The sequence below is a fragment of the Phacochoerus africanus genome, chromosome 2, assembly GCF_016906955.1.
Source record: "Phacochoerus africanus isolate WHEZ1 chromosome 2, ROS_Pafr_v1, whole genome shotgun sequence".
Taxonomy (NCBI): Eukaryota; Metazoa; Chordata; class Mammalia; order Artiodactyla; family Suidae; genus Phacochoerus; species Phacochoerus africanus.
The window spans coordinates 50,772,156-50,797,039 of record NC_062545.1 but is presented as its reverse complement, the minus strand read 5'-3'; the positions used below and the strand labels follow the sequence as shown (position 1 = coordinate 50,797,039).

The following is a 24,884-nucleotide window of genomic DNA, read 5'->3' as shown; positions in this document are numbered from 1 at the left end:
TCTTGTTTTAAACTTCAAAAAAACTCTGAGGTTTTTCTGATTTGCAACCAAGATCACAACAGAAAGCAGTTAGAGAGAAATAGCACTGCCCTAGAACTCTACAAAAGTGGACTCATTTCTTTGAGGATATTAACCGCTAAGATTCTGCTAAAAGCTATGAACTTTCTCTCCACTAAAAAAAAAAAAAAAAAAAAAAAATCCTGTGCCTAATGGACATACTTTACATACAAGTTCAGGAGTTCATAGGACTCTCCCTAAAGGCTATCAACCTCAAGAGTAAAATGCACTGCTAAGGAGGCATAAGATAATTAAACTGGTTGAAATGATTATTAAGTTTCACTATCATCTATGAGTAAGGCCTAAACAAATAGTACTTCCAGGATATTCTATTACTTTAGAGACTAAACTAGCATTTATAAATAAAACATAATTCTATTACTGTTTTAAATCATTTTCAAAGAGTTTAATTAAGTTCCTTAAAATGTTTTAACTGGTCGAGAGATCTACTTTTATAATTCTTTTTTCCCCCCGATTTCCTAAACACTCACCCCAACATCCCTAGAAGATAAGCACAGCATAAAAGATTACCAGATGTTGGCCTTGAGTTGTAGCCCTCAAGTATACACAGAAACATCTTCCCTCAGATATAAAGTACAGTGACTTTCAACCAACTGAGTTTTAAGGTCTGCAAAATACTAATATACACTCATTTCTGGATATCTATACCACCCTACCTCAACATAAGTATTCTCTCAAGGTAAAAGAGGTTTCTAAGTTATTCCTTTACAGATAAAGTGAAATAATAAAGGGCTGGGAAACATAAGGAATAGTAAAGAGGGGGAAAAAAATGAAAGGTTTTCTGTTATTCAGCTCTGCAGAGAAAAGAGTAGGTCAGAGGGCTCTATTACATCATGAGGCATACTAGCATGAAGTCAGTGTGCAGATAGCTAATAAGTAATTCTGAGAGTGGGGAGAAGAGCTGAGATATTTTCAGTAAAGCTCACCCTTCCTGAAAAAGAAAAAAATGTTTTCCATCTCAAGCATTCAACTGATGCTGCATCTTTGTGCAGTGGTAGGAATTTAGAGATAGAGATGATCAAGACATGTAATCATAAAGGCATTAAACATTTGGAAAGAACCAGACCAAGAACAAAATGTCTCTTAGTTTGCATCATATCTGCAATGAAGCAAAAAGCAACTTAGACACAGCTCACATAAACTATGAAAATAAGAAAATCTGAAGTTTCTCACAGCAAACAAGAGTAAATTTTTTTTTAATTTAGTAAGACCAAAAACAGTATCTGCTCTACATGCCATAACTCACTGATCCAAAGTTACATTTGTCTTCATACTATAACATTCATGAAGCAGAAATGCATCTCTTAATTGGTGGTATCTTATAATCATGTTTTTCTAAGCAGTCCATAAAATAGAGGTCCTTCTTAAATCATCAATATTATCTTACATTCAATAAATGACTCCATACATTTTATATATTCTCTTGATTTAATAATAGGTGACTAATATTTTATTTTGGAAAAAGTAAAAAATAATTAGGAATGATGCATATATATTCATTACACCAAATTATTTCATTTTGTTCTAGGGATGCTGTCCATCACAATTAGAAAAAAAAGAGGTATAAAAACCTGAAAGGGAGAAGTGATGTAAAATAATGAGCCATTTCTACAGGAGACTACTGCCAAAAAGTGACTTGAACGTGGGTACATTGTGTGTGTGTGTGTCTGTGTGTATGTGAGTGTCTGCGTTAGCTGGGGCTGGGGGAAACAAGGATCAATACCATGACAGATGTAGAGAGATCACATTGTATGGAAAAAGAAGATACTAGTAAGCTCAGATAATTTCTAAGTTTCTAAAATCCACAACAGAGTAGGCTGGAAGGAAAGCCTACAATGAAGGTCAGTGGAGATGAAACTGGTCCAGCAAACCAGATATGGTTGGAGCAGGGAAACAAAAGGAGTTGGCCTTTGAGGAGGTGACACAGGTGTGGAACAAACTAGCTGTCCTGAGAGTTTCAAGACACGATAGGTAAGGGCCCTATAGAAGACAGGAAAATTTATTCTGCTGGCCCTAAAGAACAAACTCTGGTAAAAGGCAGAAGAAAATAATGAAAATGGCCTAAATAGATACAATAGCAAACAAGAGCCTCAATACTCTACATATACAAATAATCTATAGCATTATAAACTGGATATATTATATATAATATATAAATTGCATCTATATTATAATCTATAAATTGTTTATATGTGCCATTTAAAATTTTAAAGACCCTAATTTTAGATGAGTACCCTAATTTGACAGGAAAGGAAAGTGAACTTGCAAAATGTTAAGTATCAGGCCCAGATTATTGTCTCCTTGAGTATTTAATTCCTGACAAAACCAGCATCAGCCATCAGTAGTCTGCTACCTTAGGTTGCATTCAATTGGACTGGGACTATACCATGTGGGGCTTATGAAGCCCAGGCTCTTTGCTTTAGAGGTTTGGTTTTCATTTTACACATGAGCAAACAAGCACAAAAGAGGTTCTCTACTGGGTTAGGAACTAAGGAATCATTACACAGTTGAGACTAGGATCAAGTCCATTCAGTCTCAATCCTTACCACCACACACCAGCTAATAAAAATAAGTACCCAGGAAAATTCACCACAAAATAGAAAAATACTCTAAGTGTTGCCTCTGTTATTAAAACATCATTCCTTGGAGTTCTCATTGTGACTCAGCAGAAACGAACCTGACTAGTATCCATAAGGACACAGGTTCGATCCCTGGCCTCGCTCAGTAGGTTAAGGATCCGGCACTGCCATGAGCTGTGGTAAGGGTGACAGACGAGGTTTGGATCCTGTGTTGCTGCAGCTGTATCACAGGCCGGCAGCTACAACTCCAATTTGACCCCTAGCTCTGGAACCTCCATATGCCTCAGGTGAAGCCCTAAAAAGACCTTTGGGGGGGGGGGAGGGCACACCCATTGCATATGGAAGTTCCCAGGCTAGGGGTCTAATTGGAGCTATAGCTGCCAACCTACACCATAGCCACAGCAACGGCAGCTTGAGATCCAAGCTACATCTGCAACCTACACCACAGATCATGGCAATGCCAGATCCCTGACCCACTGAGCAAGGCCAGGGATCAAACCCGAATCCTAACAGATACTAGTAGGTTAGCTTCCCTGCACCACAGAGGGAACTCCTCATTCTATTATTAAAACAGTATTCCTTTTCTTTTAGGGTCTCTCATCCAAAACGCCTTAGCGAAATCACTGACTGTTAGAAAGGAGAACTTTAACTGCTTATTTTTTGGCAATTTATCACTTAACTTTCCAGAGCTGGGATGAGAGATGATTACCCCCCAAAAAGGGGGAGGGGGAATAATAAAGGGCACATATTGTTTTAAAAGAAAATTAATTATGGCGTTCCCATCATGGCATAGTGGTTAATGAATCCGACTAGGAACCATGAGGTTGCGGGTTCGATCCCTGCCCTTGCTCAGTGGGTTAGGGATCCGGCGTTGCCGTGAGCTGTGGTGTAGGCTGCAGACGCAGCTCGGATCCCCGAGTTGCTGTGGCTCTGGTGTAGGCTGGCGGCTACAGCTCTGATTTGACCCCTAGCCTGGGAACTTCCATATGCCACGGGAGCAGCCCAAGAAATGGCAAAAAGACGAAAAAAAGAAAAAAAAAGAAAATTAATTATGTATTTTTTTAACCACGAGACTTAAGTTACAGGTAATGAACTATCTACCTTAACTCCTACCACCCAGTTCCTAGGAATCAAGTCAGATGCTACAATACTATGCACCATTCTAAAACTCTTAAAATTTCCAAATCTATCTTAACTTCTCCAATAGGAGGGATATGTGTAAGGCAATTAAACAGACTGCTAAAAATTCAAAGATCACACCAATTTTGAAAATTCTTTGGCTTTAGAGAAGTCATATCATTTTTCGTTAATTTTTTTCTCTTTTTCTCATACCTCACATATTAAAAAAAGGAGGAAGGGGACCCTTAACTACTTAATGTCAAAGTTTCTATTAAGTTTTTTAAAATATTTTAAAATACTTATTTACTTAACTATAGTTTATCTCAAAATTAGATTTATCAGGAATTCCTGTTGTGGCTCAGTGGAAACGAACCTGACAAGTACCCATAAGGACGCAGGTTTGAATCCTGGCCTCGCTCATTGGGTTAAGGATCTGGCATTGCCATGAGCTGCGGTGCAGGTCACAGATGTGGCTCAAATCTGGTGTTGCTGTCACTGTGGCATAGGCCAGAAGCTACAGCTCTGGTTCGACCCCCAGCCTAGGAATATCCATATGCCGTGGGTGCAGCCCTAAAAAGACAAAAAAATGTTTTTAAATAAAAAATTTTAAAAATAAAAACAAGTCGAGCATCCAGTGAGCAGAAATGTATTGATATACTTGACAAACAATTGTAAGAATATACTAAACACAAAATCAAAAACAAAGTCAATATTCATTTTTACTTTAAGAAAAATAATATATATTAATATATTGAGGAATAAATGAAATGTGTACTTTGCAGTTATAATAAATGCCATCTAGGTAGAACATATTTTAAAATTAGTATTATTTACTATTCCTATTAAATTCAGTCTGTCCTGATTTTATACATTTTATGATCCTAGAAAGATGAATTTTATATTGTACTTTTTGATCAAAAGATCTTCATCCAAAATCATCATCAGCATAATCGCAAAGCAAAGCATCATCTGGAAATGGTAGAATAAAACACACCTAAGAATTTCAAGCTTGTGGTTGCCAATGGGGAGGGATGGATTGGGAATTTGGGGTTAATAGATGCAACCTATTGCTTTTGGAACGGATAAGCAATGAGATCCTGCTGTAGAGCACTGAGAACTGTATCTAATCACTTATGATGGAGCATGATAATGTGAGAAAAAAGAATGTATACATGTATGTGTGAATGGGTCACCTTGCTGTACAGCAGAAAATTGACAGAACACTAAACCAGCTATAATGGAAAAAATAAAAATCAATATCAAAAAAAAGAATTTCAAAGAATTTTGAAATTCAACCCATAACCTGTATTTTTAGTTTCTCCACACAATCCAGTACATATAAAAACAACTACCCAAAGCCTTGCACATCATTTGAGATTTAATTTTTAAAAATATTACTGGAATCAAAATGCTGGAAAGCATCTATAGGCTAACACACTGTCATTACACTCAAACATAGATGAAGCATTCTATTTCTGAAACTTTCTAAATAGACAACATATCACTCGGTCTTAGATTTTGCACTAAAAAAACTAAAACTTATGTTCTAAAAGAGTTCTATTTTTATTTATTTTTGCTTTTTAGGGCTACACCTGCAGCATATAGAGGTCCCTAGGCTATTGTCACAGCCACAGCAACACCAAATCCAAGCAGCATCTGCAACCTAGACTTACACCACAGTTCATGGCAATGCTGGATCCTTAACGCAATGAAAGAGGACAGGGATCAAACGTGCATCCTCATAGATATTAGCTGGGTTGATAACCTACTGAACCACAATGGAAGCTCCAAGACTCCTAAATTTCTTATGTTTTACAGAGACTGAAGAGAACGGAGGCTGTCAATTTAAAGTTTTAATTGGTACTGGTTTATTGGATTTGTGTAATTTAAAAAACATGTCAAAAAAAAACTAAAAAAATAATTTAAAAATGTGGGAATAGATTTTTTAAAAGGCAAAATCAATAAGTAAGCAAACAAATGTAATAGGAAATTTTATTTTAATGTAACACTACTATATACATGCATTTTTTAAAATCACTGTTTCATGTCAATGATGCATCTCTAGTGAAAAAATATAGTAATTAAGCAGTACACAAAAACAATTTTACTGAAAAAGGGGTCGTGAAATAAATTTAAAGATAAAAGGCAATAAAAACAAATAGAAACAAAGTGTACCCAAGTCACTGTCACCATCAGGAAATAACAATAAAAGGCAAGATAAATTACAGGCCACCTGAAGTTCCAAGTTAATGACTCATTCTCCTGAGAATAAAATATGTCCATTTTTTTCTTTTCTTTAATCTTCCAAAATCCTAGAAAGCAGCACTCTTTGGGGAATCCAGCTAAATGACACAACTACTTCAGGATATGCCTTCTATTTGTTCTAGCCCAACTAAAGCCAAACCCGGCCGCCAGTCCAGGGTCTGGGCCTGTGTTTAAGGGAAAGGGAGCCCTCGCCCTCCACTCTCCTTCACCCTTGGGCATCCTCCCCTTTTTCTCAGGGCCTTCCCCCCATCTGTCCCTGTAGTGCTTCCTGCATTCTCCCTCAGATACTAAGAAGTACCTGGGGAACAACCAGTTATTATCAAACTTAAATCCACACTAATTTATTATTTCAGGAAACTATCTACATAGTTTTCATAAATGTTTATGTGTGTTCTGACTTGCTCTTCAGGGTTTAGTGACTATTTTTAAAAATGGAAAAAGTGGAAAAAAGAATAACTACTACAAAATAAATGAACGAGATTACTAATTGCTTTGTTGCAAATGATTAGGTCACAATGTGACAATTAGATCTAAATTTGCGACAGTAAAAATGTAAAACACTAAAATAATCAATAGAATCTTACACACTGATTTGTAATGGAAGAATGTTACACGTCTATATTACAACTAGAGGAAAAAAGGTAAAAAACTATGTGAAGTTAAAACACTTCTACCCATTTTCTGAGAAATGGATGGGGGGAAAGTAAACTCAGAATATTGCATAAGGATATGAAAACTGCTAAAAATGTACACCACCTATACATTTGTATATATGCCTAAAATACTTCAGGAAGAATATATAAGAACTGAAAAATATGGTTGCTCCTACAGAGGGAAACTGGATGACTGAGGGACAAAAATGGGAGGGAGACCACTCATTTTATACCCTGTGTACCCCCTGACATTTGCACTACGTCCAGGTATTTCCCATTCCTAATACAATAAAATAGAGGGGGCTATATTAATGCTGCATTGTTCCTACATGAAATAACTATCCAGAGGAAGTACAGCCAGGGTACACAAGCAGCATACGAATCAGAGCAAGGAGGCCTCCTCTCACCAGTACCCTCTATCCCTACTGAGAGAATACGGTCTGCTGATGATCAAAGAGGTTATGAATCAAATAAAATTAATACATTTTTTAAAATCCCACCCAAGAATATCTTATACTCAAAATATAAATATGACATTTATTTACCTTGGCTTTTCCTTGAATCATCTTCATAAAAAAAAAAAAAGAAACAGTACTGTTGCTAAAGATACGTCATTGAAATTTCAATGTATTTGTTTTTGCTTCTTAACATTTCAGTGTATTTGGTTTTGTGTGGGAGAGGGAACACTACTTGCTCTACTATTTTCTATTCATTAAAAGTTTTAGGACACAAAGACTAAAGCTTCAAACTGCCTTAGCTGAACATATGTTTTTATTTTTTATAAAAAGGCTCTTAATTAAAAAGAGAAAATGAATATTTGTAGTCCCTGCATAAATTCTTCACATCAGTGACTCACCTCTACTACCACTTGAAATTTTCCAGAATAGTTCTCTATCTTCCTCTCAAAAGCCAGCAGGATTTCTTGCATATAGGAGCAAGCTTTTCAGGACTGGTTTCAAGATCTTTTGGGTTCCAGCTGCTGGAAAAGAAGGGCCACCATTTTTGGTCTCAGGAACTCTTTGGAAATACTTAATACAGAGTCCATTCCTTCAGTTTTCATGAAACTGTGTTTTAGGGGAGTTGTTTTCTGTTTTAACTGTTGTTTTTAAGAGCAAAGTAATTAAACCACACATATTTAAAAATTAAAAATTTTAAATGATAATGTGGAATTAAAGGTACCACTTTTCTTATTTTTCACAATTTCTAAATATTTTCACATCTTGATTTATATGTTGTAGCATTTGCCAGATGCTGTAACAAGAGAATGAATTCTTTTTTTAAGCAATAAAATTAAACACTGTTATGACAAAACTGGAAAAGTTTCACATTATAGTCTTTTGTCGTCTCTACTTACTAGGAAATTCATAGCATTTGAAGTCCAGGAATAAACCACTACTTTCAACCAAGGTACTTAAGGCCCAGCTCAGGGGTCATCTGGACTCTTGCCTCTTCTGTCAGAAGTCTTAGTGATTCTAACTTCAGTACATTTTGTAGGCTTTCCTGGTTAATCAACCTCACCATCACTACAAGACCCACTGCACTGGCCACTGCAGGACTAAGCCCATGGGATCTATGTTCTTACAGGAACATAACATTCGATTTCAATTCTTCAACTCAGAACACGTTAAGAGTCCTATCCCCAGCCCTACCACGCAGAGGATCAAGGCCTCACCAGCACCTGCCTACAAATTTCACCTTACCTTCTAAGATACACGACTACACCCAATAACTACTTTACTTTCTCAAATACAACATACTTTTTTCTCTATCTTTCTGCCTAGAAAGGCCTCTGCACATTGTAGTGTGTTTTTAGAAATTAATAAATAAAGGATGCTATCAAAAGAGTAATGAGACATTTAAAAATATCTTTAGAACTTACCATATCATTATATACTGGTAATTTTTTTTTTTAAGGCGCTACTACCAAGTAGCTTAAAATGGCCCATCATTTAGCTAACCCAGCTTAAACCAGAGCCCAGGTCTAGAGTTCCAGGGGGAGCCTTCAATCAATCTGCTATCCTCTATCATTTCATATTCACACAAAGCAGGAAGAGAAACAACCATACCTCTAAAATGCTATGTGCAATGAAATCAATAACTGTGTTTCCAGATGATCCATTGACTGCCACCTGATCATTTCCTACCTAATATATAGCACTCTATACAGGATATAAGCCCTTATCTTTAAATAGTTTGTGATTCCTTTAGTTACACTCTCTTGGTCCCATCTAGATTGGGCAGTATGGAATTAAGAGCATTAAATAAGTGACTTTCACTAAGTAACAGCTCACCATCTTGTTTACTGTATTGACCCAAGAATTATAGCCAGTCACTAGGAAAAGAGAATTCTAAAAACTATTACTGATATTTTTAAAAGTTTAAACTTAAAAACAATAAAAGCAAAAGAAGCACAAAATCTTGAATATTCAAATTCAAAATAAACATGACCTTTTCCCCCAGTGGACTGTTTATATACAAACCTATTAAACTTCACAGATTGAATTTTGTGACAGATAGTACCACATTTCTTTCTCCACTTCACTCTGCATGTGTAGGTAATACATAAACCCAACATTGTGCTAGCACCTGGCTCTGCCTCTTTAAGGACACATTTAATGATGCTGGCAAGGAGTTGGCATAAGTTAAATCTCAGTCAACTTAAAAAGTTAACTATGTACATGAAGCCACAACTTGAGAAATTCCATCAGTTTGATGGAATTATAATGAGCAGTTCTCCCACAAAATAAGAAAAAAGATGTACGACCTGATCTGGGTTTCTTGAATAAATGTGTACCAAGAATTATGCACTGAGAGCTTATTACATGTCTGGGTCTACAAAGCACTATGGAAATTTATCTAAGGGGCAAAACTTTGAGAGGTTAAACAATGTTCTAACATATACAGGTCAAATGGGGTTAAATCATGGAATGCTGCAAATCGGCTTTTTTAATGGGTATTTTATTTTATTAAATATCACTTGTTGTGGGAATTCTATAACAGCAGTGACAGTTTTTGAAGACCGCATGATGCCTGCAGCTAATGAGGGCTCAGGTGGATCTGAGAACACCAACACTATGACATACAAACTGGAAACTGAAGCACATGAAGCTGAAAGGGATTTTTATACAATCCAAAAGCAAGTTAAGTACAAGCTGGGAGTGGAGAGGAAGCAAGCTGCCATAAGGAACCACCACATCTCCCTTCCAACATAGGGCCCCAGGCTGAGTAGAAACTCCTGGGAAATGATTCAAAATGGAGCAGCAGAGGATAATAGAGATAAAGGAAGAGAAGGTCCAGGATCAAAGAAGGAGAAGAGAACAGAGCAAGAAATCTCAGGAAACAAGTGGCCTTATTTTTTTTTAAAACATTATGTGAAAATAACTGAAGATTAGAGGTCTGCAAAATTAGAAAAGCTATCTTGAATATCAATTCCTTTTAAAGGTAATGAAAAACCAATGCCACACAAAAATAACCAACAGAAAACAAAGTCAAATCTCACACAAAGTTATCAGAAGAAGAGAATAAGAAGTAGAGCAATGTCTGTAACACTGAAGCCATACAAGTATGTCCAGAAAACAGATCAAAACCATAACCTACTAATTTAGGACAAGCTAAAAGCAAAGCTGTATACACAAGATATGAAAGAATATGTAAAATGAGTTCAAGGAGGAGTTCCCGTCATGGCATGGCAGAAACAAATCCAACTAGGAACCGTGAGGTTGCAGGTTTGATCCCTGGCCTTGCTCAGTGGACTAAGGATCCAGCGTTGCCATGAGCTGTGGTGTACGTCGCAGACACGGCTTAGATCTGGCATTGCTGTGGCTGTGGTATAGGCTGGTGGCTTCAGCTCTGATTAGACCCTTAGCCTGGGAACCTCCATATGCCATGGGTGTGGCCCTAAAAAGACAAAAGACAAAAAAAAAAGAGTTCAAGGACATGTGATGTTATGAAAAATAACTATATCAGAAATCAGACATATGCAGAATTAAAATGAAAACTCAGGAAAGAATTAGAAATAAAAGAAAAATATTTCAGAAATGAAGATGAGAACAAATAAACACAGCAAATAGTGGTCTAAAAAAACTGGAGATGTAAAAGAAGAAAAAAACATTAATGAAAAGAAAAGAAAATGACAAAGATCTAAGAGAAAGCAACAAATAATAGTCAGGCAATGAAGAACCAACACCTGTGTAAGAGAGTCATTGAAAAAGGAAACTCATATTTTAAAGTTTGTTTGGAAGCACAAAAGACCCAGAATAACCAAAGACATCCTGGAAAAGAAAAATGGAGCTGGAGGAATGAGGCTCCCTGACTTCAGACTATACAACAAAGCAACAGTCATCAAAACCATATGGTACTGGCACAAAGATAGAAATATAGATCAGTGGACAGGATAGAAAGCCCAGAATTCAACCCACACACCTACAGCCAACTCATCTATGACAAAGGAGGCAAGAATATACAATGGAGAAAGGACAGCTTGTTCAATAAGTAGTGCTGGGAAAACTGGACAGCCACATGGAAAAGAATGAAATTAGACCACTCCCTAACACCACACACAAAAATAACCTCAAAATGGATTAAAGACCTAGATATAAGACCAGACACTATAAATCTCTTTGAGGAGGAGTTCCCATCGTGGCTCAGTGGTTAACGGATCCAACTAGGAACCATGGGGTTGTGGGTTCCATCCCTGGCCTTGCTCAGTGGGTTAAGGATCCGGTGTTGCCGTGAGCTGTGGTGTAGGTTGCAGATGCAGCTCGGATCCCGCGTTGCTGTGGCTCTGGCATAGGCTGGCGGCTACAGCTTCGATTCGACCCCTAGCCTGGGAACCTCCATATGCCTCGGGAGTGGCCCTAGAAATGGCAAAAAGACAAAAAAAAAAACCTCTTAGGAGGAAAACAGGCCAAACACTCTCTGACATAAATGACAGCAACATCTCAGATCCACCTCTCAGAGTACTGACCACAAAAACAAAAATAAACAAATGGAACCTAATCAAACTTCGAAGTTTCTGCACAGCAAAGGAAACCCTAAACAAAACAAAAAGACAACCCACAGAATGGGAGAAAATCTTTGCAAATGAATCAATGGACAAGGGATTAATCTCCAAAATTTATAAACAACTTCTGCAGCTCCATACCAAAAAAACAAACAATCCCATCAAAAAATGGGCAGAAGATCAAAACAGACAGTTCTCCAAAGAAGACATACAGATGGCCAAAAAAACACATGAAAAGATGTTCAACATCACTCATTCTTAGAAAAATGCACATCAAAACCACGATGAGGTACCACTTTAAACCAGCCAGAATGGCCATCATCCGAAAGTCTACAAACAATAAGTGCTGGAAAGGGTGTGGAGAAAAAGGAACCCTAGTACACTGTTGGTGGGAATGTAAATTGGTGCAACCATTGTGGAAAGCAGTATGGAGATTCCTCAGAAAACTAAACATAGAACTACCATTTGATCCAGCAATCCCACTCCTGGGCATCTATCCAAAGAAAACCATGACTCGCAAAGACACATGTACTCCAATGTTCATGGCAGCACTATATACAATAGCCAAAACATGGAAACAACCTAAATGTCCATCAACAGAGGAGTGGATCAATATGTGGTACATACACACAATGGAATTTTACTCAGCTAATGGAAAGAAACAATGGCATTTGCAGCAACATGTATGGACCCAGAAATTACCATGAGAAGTGAAGTCAGTCAGATGGTGAGACACCAACATCAAATACTACCACTTACATGTGGAATCTAAAAAAAGGACACAGTGAACTTTTTTGCAGAACAGATACTGACTCACAAACTTTGAAAAACTTATGGTTTCCAAATGAGACAGATTGGGGGGGGATGGGCTGGGGGTTTGGGATGGAATTGCTGTAAAATCGGGTTGTGATGATCAATGTAATAAAATTCATTGAGTAATTAAAAAATACATACATAAATGTGATCCCCCCCCAAAAAAAACCCTGCCTTTCCTTAGTGATGAAAGGACAAGAGTATGCTACCTAAAGTTGGAATATGTCGCCACATTCCAGTTTGGTCTTTTTCTGTAAACCTCAAAGCATTTCACAGCCCGTGATAATTATGGATATTTCTGTACTCCTCAGACAAGATGATGTAAAAATAGGTATCCAAAAAAAAAAAGTTGTCTGCTCTTAAAAAAACAAACCAAAAAAAAACAAAAAAAAAAGAAAAAATGTCATGAAATCTGCCACCAGTTACTACAGAGATGTTAAAAACACTGCCTTATATGAAATGTTCAAAAAGCTCTGGTTCCTTGATGTAACAAATAAGTTTTCTCAAAGGATCTCCAAAATACATAAAGTTTCATACTTCCTTTTATGCTCTAGCCAGCAAAAAGTTTACTGTAAAGTAAAACCAGTAGAAATAATCATTTTTACATTAACAATTTAACCTTAAGGATTGGAAAGTATGATGCTGAGAATGTAAGACTGTCACAATGGAAAAACGGCAAGCCCTTAAAATTACAAATTTATCTCTAAAAAGCTAATCCACTAGAAACAAGACCAAATCAGGCATGATTTGGAACACTTGCTTCCAAATCTTACACCCTAAGAATCAAGAACACCCCTGCACAGAAGGGAAGGGTGTTTGTTCTTCGTCTTTACCCAGGCTCCCTCTACTGACAGGAAGGCAAAACAGACTGGAATTATACTCGCAAATTTCATCAGCACAAGGAAAAGGAATTTATTTTTTAAATATTTTAAAATCAATATTTTAAATTTTAAAAAGGTTAAAAACTGACTTTACTATAGAACCAAGATGAAATAAACATGAGAACTGACAACTCCAATAATACTCTAATTTTATATGCAGCATATGCCACATTTCAATATATTACTTTTTTGTCTTTTTAGGGCTGAGCCCAAAGCATATGGAGGTTCATCAGAGTCGAATCAGAGCTGCAGCTGCTGGCCTACACCACAGCCACAGCAACATAGGATCCAAGCCACGTCTGTGACTTACACCACAGCTCATGGAAGTGCCGGATCCTTAACCCACTGAGCAAGGCCAGGAATTGAACCTGCATCCTCATGGACGCTAGTCAGATCCATTTCCACTGAGCCACGAGGGGAACTCCTCAATATACTACTTTTCCATGTTAATCCTTAGATGTAAGAAGGATTAAAGTTTTGTGGGGGTTTTTAATGGAAATTCCCAGGCTAGGGGTAGAATCAGAGCTGCAGCTGCCAGCCTACATACACCACAGTCACAGCAACTTGGGATCTGAGCCGCATCTGCAACCTACACCACAGCTCACAGCAATGCCAGATCCTTAACCCACTGCATGAGGCCATGGATCAAACCCACGTCCTCAAGGATACTAGTCAGGTTCATAACTCACTGAGCCACAACCGGAACTCCAGAAGGATTAAAGACTTTAAATATTTTTAATAATCTCTCGGCAGGGAAATGTTTACCTGAATCTGTTCTGGTGTCCATTGGTCTAGGTTGACTGACTTGACCCTGGATATATGAACCCCAAGATTCCTATGGATGCCAGCACATCGGATGCAAATAAACACACCAATATTCCAGGAAGCCCATCGAGGACCTAATTATGGAGAAGGAACAAAGAAAAGCTAATATTAAAAACTCAAACAAATACCGTAATAGCATATAATAAGCATTCTGGTTCTTTATATAATTGTAATGGAGGGTTATAGAACCTACGTGCTCAAATTTTCAAAGAGCACAGCAGTAGCTTGCTAGGAAGACATGTGTCCTGGCTGTGCTAAAAGGTTATAAAATCAACCTTCAAGAACCTTAAGTGGTTTACCAACTAGCTTTCCAAGGAACTTCCCTCCAAATCTAAGAATTTAAAACTAATTTATGTGAATAGTTTTTTTTCACTCAACATATTTGAACCAAGAATAGTAATATCCCAAAGTAAAAAGTAAACTCTTTATTAAATTTGTAAGGTACTGCTTAAAAGATAACCAACAAGTAAAAATCAAGGAGTTTGCTTTTTTAGGGCCACACTTGTGGCACATGGAAGCTCCCAGGCTAGGGTCCAATCGGAGCTGTATCTGAAGGCCTACACCACAGTCATAGCAATAAGGGATCCAAGCCACATCTTCGAACTACACCACAGTTGATGGCAGCACCGGATCCTTAACACTGAGCAAGACCAGGGATCGAAACTTCATCCTCATGGATACTAGTCAGGTTTGTTACCGCTGAGCCATGATGGGAAGTCCCAAAGAGATTTTTTGTTGTTGTTGTCTTTTTTTGTCCTTTTAGGGCCGCACCAGTGGCATATGGAGGTTCCCAGACTAGGGGTCTAATTGCAGCTGTAGCCACCAGCCTACGCCAGAGCCACAGCAACACAGGATCCAAGCCATGTCTGCGACCTACACCACAGCTCATGGCAACGCCGGATCCTTAATCCACTGAGCATGCCAGGGATTGAACCCACAACCTCATCGTTCCTAGTCTGATTCGTTAACCACTATGCCAGGATGGGAACTCCCCAAAGAGATTTTTTTAAACATATAAATTAATAAGAAACAGACAACCAACCTAAACAAAAAAATGGACAGAAAGATATGAAAGACTACAATAACCTCCATTTTGCAGTCAACATATGGGGATTTTTTTTTTCCCCCCTCATTTTTGGCCACTCCACAGCACATGGAATTCCCCAGCCAGGGATCAGATCCAAGCCACAGTTGCAACCTACACTGCTGGACCCTTTAACCCACTGTGCTGAGCCAGGGATCAAACCTGTGTCCTGGCACTGCAGAGATGCTGCTTATCCTGTTGAGCCACAGCAGAAACTCCAGGAAAAATTTTTTAAATCAATTAACACTAAGTGTAGAATGAAAAATGACAAGGACTGCCTCAAGAAGTCTTATATTAATACAAATAAATCTCAGATACAACCCTGCGATTATGAACCAAAGTATGCTATAAAATGTTAGTTCTTTGGGTCATGCTCAAAAAATTCTAAAAAATACTGTAGAGAAACTCACCTAAGTATGTAAGAATACAAGTCTTGGCTACATTATTCTTTATTACCTTTGAAGTAATGAAGATATATTATTTCCTGATAATTTTAAATATTCTTACGATTACCTTCAGATATTACTTGTAAAGTAAAATAGAAAATAAAAACAGTATCTGGAAATTATTTCAAATCTTCAGAAGCTTATATATAACAGGTTTCTATAAATCACTTGATTATGAAAAAATATGTATAGTAAGAGATAAAAAACATGCTTTTTTAAAAAAATTAGGCTTCTGTTTAAGTACATACTTTTTTATCTAAAGGCGCAAGTTAATCTGCAAAGTAACATTGAGGCCAATAAATACAATGTAATAAAACTAAATATACCCCCCAAATTCCTTAGGAAGTAGGTTATGCATATACAATTTATGCCGAAGTATCTTGCTTTTAAATTTGAGAAATAACACCTCTTAACTGACAAACATCTGGAACATGCACTATTTAAATAAGTTTGACTGTTGGTAGTGTCAAATGAGTTAAAGGTCAAAAGAGGTCAAAAGTTACTGCCAATTCTGCTACTTTTGAGCTGTAAAAATTACACTGGACTAATGACAAACTGAGCAACAAGGTGTCAACTGTCACTCTCACCTGTTTTATAATGGCTGCCCCCAATACATAGGTGAGACATGCATGGAAAATATTTTCAAAGCTTTAAAGAACTACTCTAGTGCAAGTTACTGTTGTGTTAAGAAATTTTGAAAATCGAAATACAGTACTTTTCTTTCTCTAGAGAAGTTCCTACATTGATCTATAAAACAACCATATCTTAACTTTCCTCAAAAGTAACTCCCAGAGGGCAGTGGGTTCCAAGAATGATGAAAAAAACAGATTTTCAACACCCTCCAAGTGTGGCTTCATTTTTGTTGGTAAAATAGAATGATTCCTCTTAGAGTATCTGCTAGACTCTCAGCCAAATACCAACGGAGACTCTATAGCACAGTTTGCCTGATGCAAACACTATGAGTGAACTAATCAGGAAGCATCATGTGCATAATGGAATGGCAACTGTCCATGCAGGTAAAGAGCTGTGGTATCCACTATATTGGTGCAGTTTTATAATAACAAAAGATGTTAAAGGGATTAAGCATTTTATATGCATTAAACATATAAAAGCACTGTATAAGAATAATTATGGCAATAATAGAAAAAATGGCTATATAGCTATAGAGCAAAAGCTAGATATATTTAAATTTTAGATGATGTCTAGGCCTTATTAAGGTTATAAAAACCATTTTATTGATTCCTACAAAGAAAAGACAAATTTTGTTATCACTTATGGGAAACTTTAGCTCCAACCCTTTTTACCAATTGAAATAAAAATGTCGTATTTTCAATGTATTTTTCTTTGGAACATAATTATCATAACTGAACAATGGAGTTAAGAACCCCCCAAAATAAGACTTTTAAAACCCTAACCGAAATTACAAATGGGCTGACCACTCTATAAAATTAGCCACCTAAATTTACCTAAAATTGCCGTTATAGCTGCTGCTGGGATTAGCCATTGTGGTACATCAGAACTACTATCCATGAGAATGCGAGTTTGATCCCTGGCCTTGCTCAGTGGGCTAAGTATCTGGTGTTGGTGTGAGCTGTGGTGTGGGTCGCAGACGCAGCTCAGATCATGCATTATTGCTGTGGCTGTGGTGCAGGCAGGCAGCTAGAGCTCCAATTCAACCCCTAACTGGGAAACTTCTATGCCATGGGTTTGGCCCTATGGAGCAAAAAAAAAAAAAAAAAAAAAAAAAAAAAAGCTGTTGCTGGAGTTCCCATTGTGGCTCAGTGGTAACAAACATGACTAGTATCCATGAGGATGCAGGTTTGATCCCTGGCCCTGCTCAGTACGTTAAGAATCAGGCGTTTCCACGAGCTGCACTGTAGGTTACAGACTCGGCTTGGATCTGTTGTTGCTGTTGTGCAGGCCAGCAGCTGCAGCTCTAATTCAACCCCTAGCCTGGGAACCTTCATATGTTGTGGGTGTGGCCCTGGGGGGAAAAAAAAAAAAAGAGCAGTTTCTCAGCACGGTAGCCATTCAATTAGCAATATGAAAATCTTCATTTTCATTCGCCAAACTATTCAATAAGTACTTTCCAAATCTGTGTGAAGCAAATGGTTTAAAAGACCAAGGACACAATGATAAAAAGTTAAGCTCTCAGATTCAGGAGGCCAACCCAAGTATAAACAGGTATAACATTTAAAAAACAGTGTGACTCACAGATACAGAGAATAGACTTGTGGTTGCTAAGAAGGAAAGAGTGGTTTGGACTGGGAGCTTAGAGTTGGTAGATGCAAACTGTTAACATTTAGAATGGATAAGCAATGAGGTCCTACTGTACAGCACAAGGAACTATATCCAAATTCTTGGGGTAGACCATAAAGGAAGGTAATACAAGAAAAAGAATGTTTATAGATGTATGACTGGGTCACTTTGCTGTACAGGAGAGATTGGCACAACACTGCAAATCTCTATACTTTAATTTTAAAATTTTTTAATTGAAAAAAATAATTCGGTGAAATCTGTTCGAATGAATCCTTCCACCAGACAATTTATTCACACACACACGTGCTCATATATATGTTTATCAATTTATATTCACGTACACATGTATCTATGTACACACATACACTCATACATACACAACACACTCTACAGCAGTATTTTAAGCAGCAGGTCACAATTCATTAATTTAATCTCAATAAGTATTTATGTTTAGAAGGAAAAAAGATATGAGTGCATCTACACAAAGGGTTAAATATAACTCTGTCAGGAGTTCCTGTCATGGTGCAATGGTTAACGAATCCGACTAGGAACCATGAGGGTGCAGGTTCGAAACCTGGCCTCGCTCAGTGGGTTATGGATCTGGCGTTGCTGCAGCCGTGGCTTAGGTTGCACCACAGCCACAGCAACTCGGGATCCAAGCCGCATCCTCGACCTACACCACAACTCATGGCAAGTTCACCATGGCATTCCCACTCACACACACCCTTTCCTGACTCCCTGCCTTTACTGAGTTGCCCCCTCTGCTCAGAATGAATGGGGGCCTGCTGTCCAGAGCACAAGCTGTCTGCTCAAGGATTTCTGTAACCACTCCAGCTAAAGCTGCCTTCCCCTGCTACTCTCCACAATTTATAACACAACAATCTCCTCTGAAGTTTACATAAAAATCTTTTTAAGGTAAACAAATAGACAAAAACAAACAGATAAACACCAAAAGATAAACAGCTGGAGGGTTTAATTATTCCAGCAACTAAGTCTAAAACTAAAATAAAGAGTTGCACAGTCAGTTCCAGATTGGTGTCTCTCAAACTCCAACGTGCATGCACATCCCCGGGGATGTGATGAAAATGCAGATTCTACCTCAAGTCGCCCTAGACCATCCAGGTACCCTGAGACTCTGCAATCCTAACAAGCAACCTATGATTCCCACGCTGTCCTCCACTGACTGCATGTAGAACAGCAAGATTCCAGATTATATTCTTTGTACAACACATCTCATAGATAAAAACAGTCCTTCCGCTGCTGATAGCATCTACTTTTATTTGCCTGTATGGATTCTATCCTTTTCTTCTCACCCTTATGCTTTTGTTGTCTCAAATTTTCCCTTTTTGTGTTGTGATTTTGTTATCAAATTGAAGTAGCTATAGTTATTTTTACTGCTTTCTTCCTTTTAAACTTTATGCTATAATTGTTTAACAATCTATTGTGATAGTCACAATTTTCTGATTCTGTCTGTTTACCATCTTACTCAAAGTTTTGTGTACTTTTGCCTTTCCCTTTCATGTAGAAGAGTGCCTTCCTACCTTTCTTGCGAGGCAGGTCTAGTAGTGATGAACTTCCTCAGCTTTTGTTTGTTTGGGAAAGCCTTTATCTCTCCTTAGTATCTGAAGGGAAACTTTGCTGAATATTCTTAGTTGACAGTTTTTATCTTTCAGTATTTTGAGAATGTCACTCCACCCCCTCCCAGACTGTAGTTTTTGCTGAGAAATCTGCTAAGAGTCTAAATGAGGTTTCTTGGTAGGTAACCATCCTTTTTTCCTGGGCTGCTTTAAACTTGTCACTGACTTTCAGTAATGTAACATGTCTTGGAAAGGTCTTTTTGCATTGAGATAATTAGGTGTTCTCTTAGCTTCATGGGCTTGTATTCCAGTTTCTTCTCCAGGTTTGGGAAGTTCTCAGCTATTATTTCTTAACGAAATAAAGCAATCTCTGCTCCCTCTCTTCTCCGTGTGGGATAGCTACTACCCTAAAACTGCCTTTCCTAGAAGAGGAGGATAGCTCTTGCAGAATTTTTTTTTAACTTCTTAACTTTTTAAACTCTTATTTTTCTTTCCTCTTCTACCTGTATCATTTCTACGTTTGTCTTCCAGCTCACTAATTCTCTCTTCTGCATGGTTTGCTCTATTTCCAATGCCTTCTAAGGTGTTCCTCATCTCCCTTATTGAGTTCTTCAGCTTCAGAATTTCTGTTTGGTCCTTACTCTCTTTAGTAAAGTATTCCTTCTATTCACTTTGTCCTGAGCTCCATGAACTGCCTTTCTGGTTTACTTGTAGCTCATTGAGTTTCTTCATGACAGCTATTCTGAATTCTGTATCAGATTGCAATATTCTATGACTTTAAGTTTGGTATCTAGAGATTTGTCATTTCTTGTGTGTGGTGCCTTGTTTCCATGGTTTTTCATGGCACTTGATGAGCTGTTCCTCTACCAATGGATTTGAAGTAGTAAACATCTTACCTCTAAAGTTTTTTAACTTGATTCTAATATTCAATAGGTTGGTAATTTGAGGCTATTCTTTTGTATTCCAGAAGGTGGCACTATATCACCAGGTTTAGGTTTCTCTTTCCTCAGATAACATTTGAGTGCACTGTCCACCCTCCACCGCCTCTGTGAGAGCAGTCACCTGGTGCCCTCCATGACACCGTTTATGCCTTCAGAGTTACAGATGCCCTGATGCTCCTGGTGTTGCTATCACCGGGTGTCCCCTATGGTTCCAGGATGGCAGTACCTCTACCTCGTTCCACCTTGTCCAGGTTGAGCTCTCGGGGAGGGACAGGGTGGCCCAGGGGGTGCCTCTCCAGCACCTGGGATTGTCAGCTGTGTGAGGCAGCCAGAGTCACAGGTGCCACACATGACTGGAGGAAAAGGGTCACAGACCCCGCCCCTCCACTGCTACTCAGCTCCCAGTGGCATGGGCGCTGCTGCAGTCAGGTGGCTAGAGTTGTGTGTGTTGCCTTCCCTGCGCTACTGGGTTCTGTGGGGCTGCTGGCTCAGTCCCTCTGGCTGGTGGTCCAGGATCATATGCACCAGTTCTGCCTCCTCTGTGTGTTCTAGGCCACCCACCTTTAGACATACAGACAGGAGGAACCTCCCCCATCCCCGCATCCTGGTGTGCTGAGAAGAGGAACCTGTGTTGAGCTACGGATGTTTTACTGGTTGTTGATGGAAGTGGTGATTCGGGGGGGGGGGTGATGTCCTCTGATTCTACACTATTTTTGACAATCTTCCACTCAAGGATACAGCATGCTTCCTGAGTTGCTTTAATCATTCTTACTGAGGATGTGGCTTAACTGTGAAAATTCCTTTTAACAAGCTAAGAATCAAAACTGCTAAGGAAAAAAATCCAGGTCTATTTAGAATTCAATTATTGAGTAATTTTAAGTTATCCATATCACCACTTCACTAAACACAACATAAATGAGGTAGCACCAACTCAATATTAGTAAGTACATAATCACAATCAAATGAAAGCAAAGCTCTGGTAACAGAACAGAGGACAGTTTTTGGCCTCACTAATGTTAGCACTTTGACTCATATCCATCATCAGTGAACATCTGGAATACACTAAGAATCCAAACATTCCCCATTAAAAGACTGGTAAGTGTGCCAACTGTAGAATGGAAATGAACAAACGTGAAAATCACCAGGAAGAACAAACAAGACTTAGTGACAAGGAGACAGTGTTGAGGGAGTAGGCAGAGACCAAGATGCCTGCAAGGTAATTCTGCCTTAAATCTGAGATTTAAAGCATAAAGGTCCTTGTAGAGTCAGAAAGCTTTGCTGAAATCTGTTGAGTGCTTTAAATAACAGTGACACATTGAGATAAAAATGTCCAGCAAGCCATTAGGAATATAAGACTAAAGTTCAATCTGGAGATATATATAAACATCTTCTTTGAGGTGACAGTTGCAGCCTGAAGAATAAAAAGAGCAAAAAGCAGAATACTAAGTCTTAGGGAGAAAATGAAATGCAGAGCAAAATCAGCGAAGGCCAAAGTTTTAAAGAAAAAAATGGTCAATGTCTCAAAACTTTCAGAGTCAAGAAGAATGGGGCTAGCTCAGAACATCTGGGTATGTTAACTGAGAGGGCATAGGTAACCACATAGAGATGAGGCAGGGAAAGAGGGAGAGGGTTCATTCATTCCTAAGTCCATTAACCAGGCTGAGAGGAAAGGAATTTACCCATGCTGAATTCTACTCTTTCATCATTTCAGTCTCCAACTCCAAACCTTTAATCCATCTATAATCTTGATCTTTCTTAAGTCAACTTTATTTTGCACTACTCCAATTTACACACTCAGGGAGCCAACCAGATAAATCAGCCATCAGGACACACTCATTGCTTTTCCTCAAATACGGCCCAAGTATCCAGTCCTGAAGCTCTCCTATACACCATTTCCCTTGCCTAGAATGTTCTGCCTGTGACCACACAAATCCTACCTCATTTCCAAGGCTTAACTAGAGACCTATTTTCCCCATAAAGCTTTTCCTTATGACTCCATACATTCTCCTTTCTATAAATGTCTACAGCCCATGGATGGCTTGTCGCACACAATATGCCACAACACATACCTGCTATTTTCTTATTTGTAATTAGTCATGTCTAATAAAGTAAATGGTAAGGTTCTCACTAGGAAGGCTCTATATGACCTGCATCACCTACAGTAAGGTAACAGGTCTAGATAAGGGAACAGGGAGCATAATCAAAATCTAGTAAGTCTGGAGTTCCTGTCGTGGCTCAGTGGTTAATGAACCTGACTAGTATCCATGAGGATGCGGGTTTGATCCCTGGCCTCGCTCAGTGAGTAAAGGATCCAGTGTTGCTGTGAGCTGTGGTGTTGGCTACAGCTCCAATTCAACCCCTAGCCTAGGAACCTCCATATGCCTTGAGTGCGGCCCCAAAAAGACCAAAGACTAACTAACTAACTAACTAAATAAATAAATAAATAAATAAATCTGCTAAGTCTGAAGACTTAGTCAAATGCACAGGTTCTGTGATACCTGAAACAATCTGTTTACTTTAAAATGGAAACAAAAGCAAAAACTGTTGAGGCCAGAACTGTTCTTTTCAGGATCTTTTTACCATTCTTCCTTTTAATTGGGTGGTGGGGGGGAAGCCTCTAGGTTTTAGCTAGAAACCCAGCTACCCAGGTAGAGACTAATTCCCCAGCGTTCCCAGAAAAAAAGTATAGCCACATGACCAAGTTCTGGCCAGTGGAATGTGAGCTGAAATTATGCTCTGCCATTAATCAGACTGGGCCTGTGTTCTTGCCTCTTCCCCTTTTCCGTTAGCTGAGAGGATGGTAAGAGGTGAACCTACTACATTGGATCTAAATATGAAAGCCTCATGTTAGAGAGGACAGCACTACCCTATCCACAATGGACCATTCATCTCCAGGTTAATGGTAAGGAGAAATAAACTTCTATCCTGCTGAGCCCATAATATTTTGGGGTCTTTTTGTTATGGCAGCTAAGACTGTCATCTACCTAATTCAATGTGTATTACATTTGCATGTTGGTGGCAGTAATTAGAATGTGGCATCTGAGCCAAAATTCTAAAAGAAGAATTTAACAATAATAAAGCATATTATCATTGAACCTTAGTTTGCTACATTCAATTTAAAACCACCAGATATGTATTAAGTATCTATTTCCATCAAGGTATTAAATGAAGAAGACAAAACAGAGATCCTGTCTTCAAGGAGCTTTCAATCTAGTAAGTCATTCAATGATTATAGCCTAAGTGAAAATGATGGGGAATCTGGAAAGGAAAAGATGAATGTAGGCCAGGGATATTACGACAGGAGTTACAGAGACAGTGGTATCTGAGGCAATTACTGAAACATAAGCCCAGTTATAGCAAGTAAGGTCTGGACAAGGTGTAAGGACAAAGGCCATTCTGGGTAACATGAACAGTGCCCCGCCCACTCTGAAGAGTTTCAGCTGTGCTGGAATGCTGTAGCCAAAACCTAGCTGCGAGTGCAGCCATAAAACAGCAAAAACAAACTTTAAAAAACCCAAACACAATACCTACAAGACTGCAGTGCCTGATTACTTCTAAGTTTATTTAAACACTGACTTGTTTTTTTTTTTTTAGGTTGTGATACATATGCACCTAAAATTTGTATAGCACAAGGGACTACTAACTTTCAGATAGAGATCAAAGACAGTTTTAAGACACAGAAACTCTGTATAAAGTAGAAAAATGAAGTTTTACTGAATGATACATCATTATATACCTAAACAATGTAAAAACATAGTATATATCTAAAAAAAGAACAGGAATTTTACTGAGAACTCATTAATCTTGCCTTGTAGATCTCATACCATTTGAGAAGAGGAAATTTTATGCTCTTCTGAGAAGAAACTTCTCTCAAGTTTCTGATTACCGTGACAGACTAGCAAACAGAAAAGCTTCTTTGAATTTTTTATAAATAGAAAATAGCATACAACGAGGAACAGAGAATACAACACTAACTGCTAATGTAATTTCCTTTTAAGACATAGTCTTTCAATAAAGCCTTCTCCAATTCCCCCACCACTTATTAAATAACATTTTATCACAGTGATTTACATTTAATTGTTTCAGCTATTTTTTCTGTGACAGTGATCTCTTTGAGCATAGGGACTTCATTTTATTGATCTCTGCATACTCTGTAGCCAGCACAATATCCAGTATAAAATGTAGGCAGTCTCTAGCTTATAAATGATACCTAAGGCCTTGAGCCACCTCAATTACTAATGCCAAAATGCACAGGAAAGTATTTTCAGAGGAAACTAACATCTTACTGAATATGTAGACATTATTCACTATATTTCCAGAAATACTGTCTGATTTAATTTTAACAATCCTATGAGGTAGATA

At 38.2% G+C, this 24,884-nt stretch overlaps 1 protein-coding gene across 5 annotated transcripts in view; it reads right to left on the bottom strand.

The window, feature by feature from the left end:
• The window catches only part of SMAP1 (small ArfGAP 1), a 165,821-nt gene that overhangs the window by 101,340 nt on the left and 39,597 nt on the right, over positions 1–24,884 (bottom strand). For 2 of the 5 annotated variants that reach the window (XM_047760249.1, XM_047760240.1), the window contains exon 2: positions 14,156–14,289. The exons of 1 other annotated variant lie outside the window; for it this stretch is intronic. In XM_047760249.1, coding sequence (XP_047616205.1) covers positions 14,156–14,289 — 134 coding nt within the window. Of the gene's footprint in view, positions 1–7,550; positions 7,674–14,155; positions 14,292–24,884 lie in introns of those variants that run through there. 2 more of the 5 variants (XM_047760257.1, XM_047760266.1) reach the window with 2 other exon arrangements.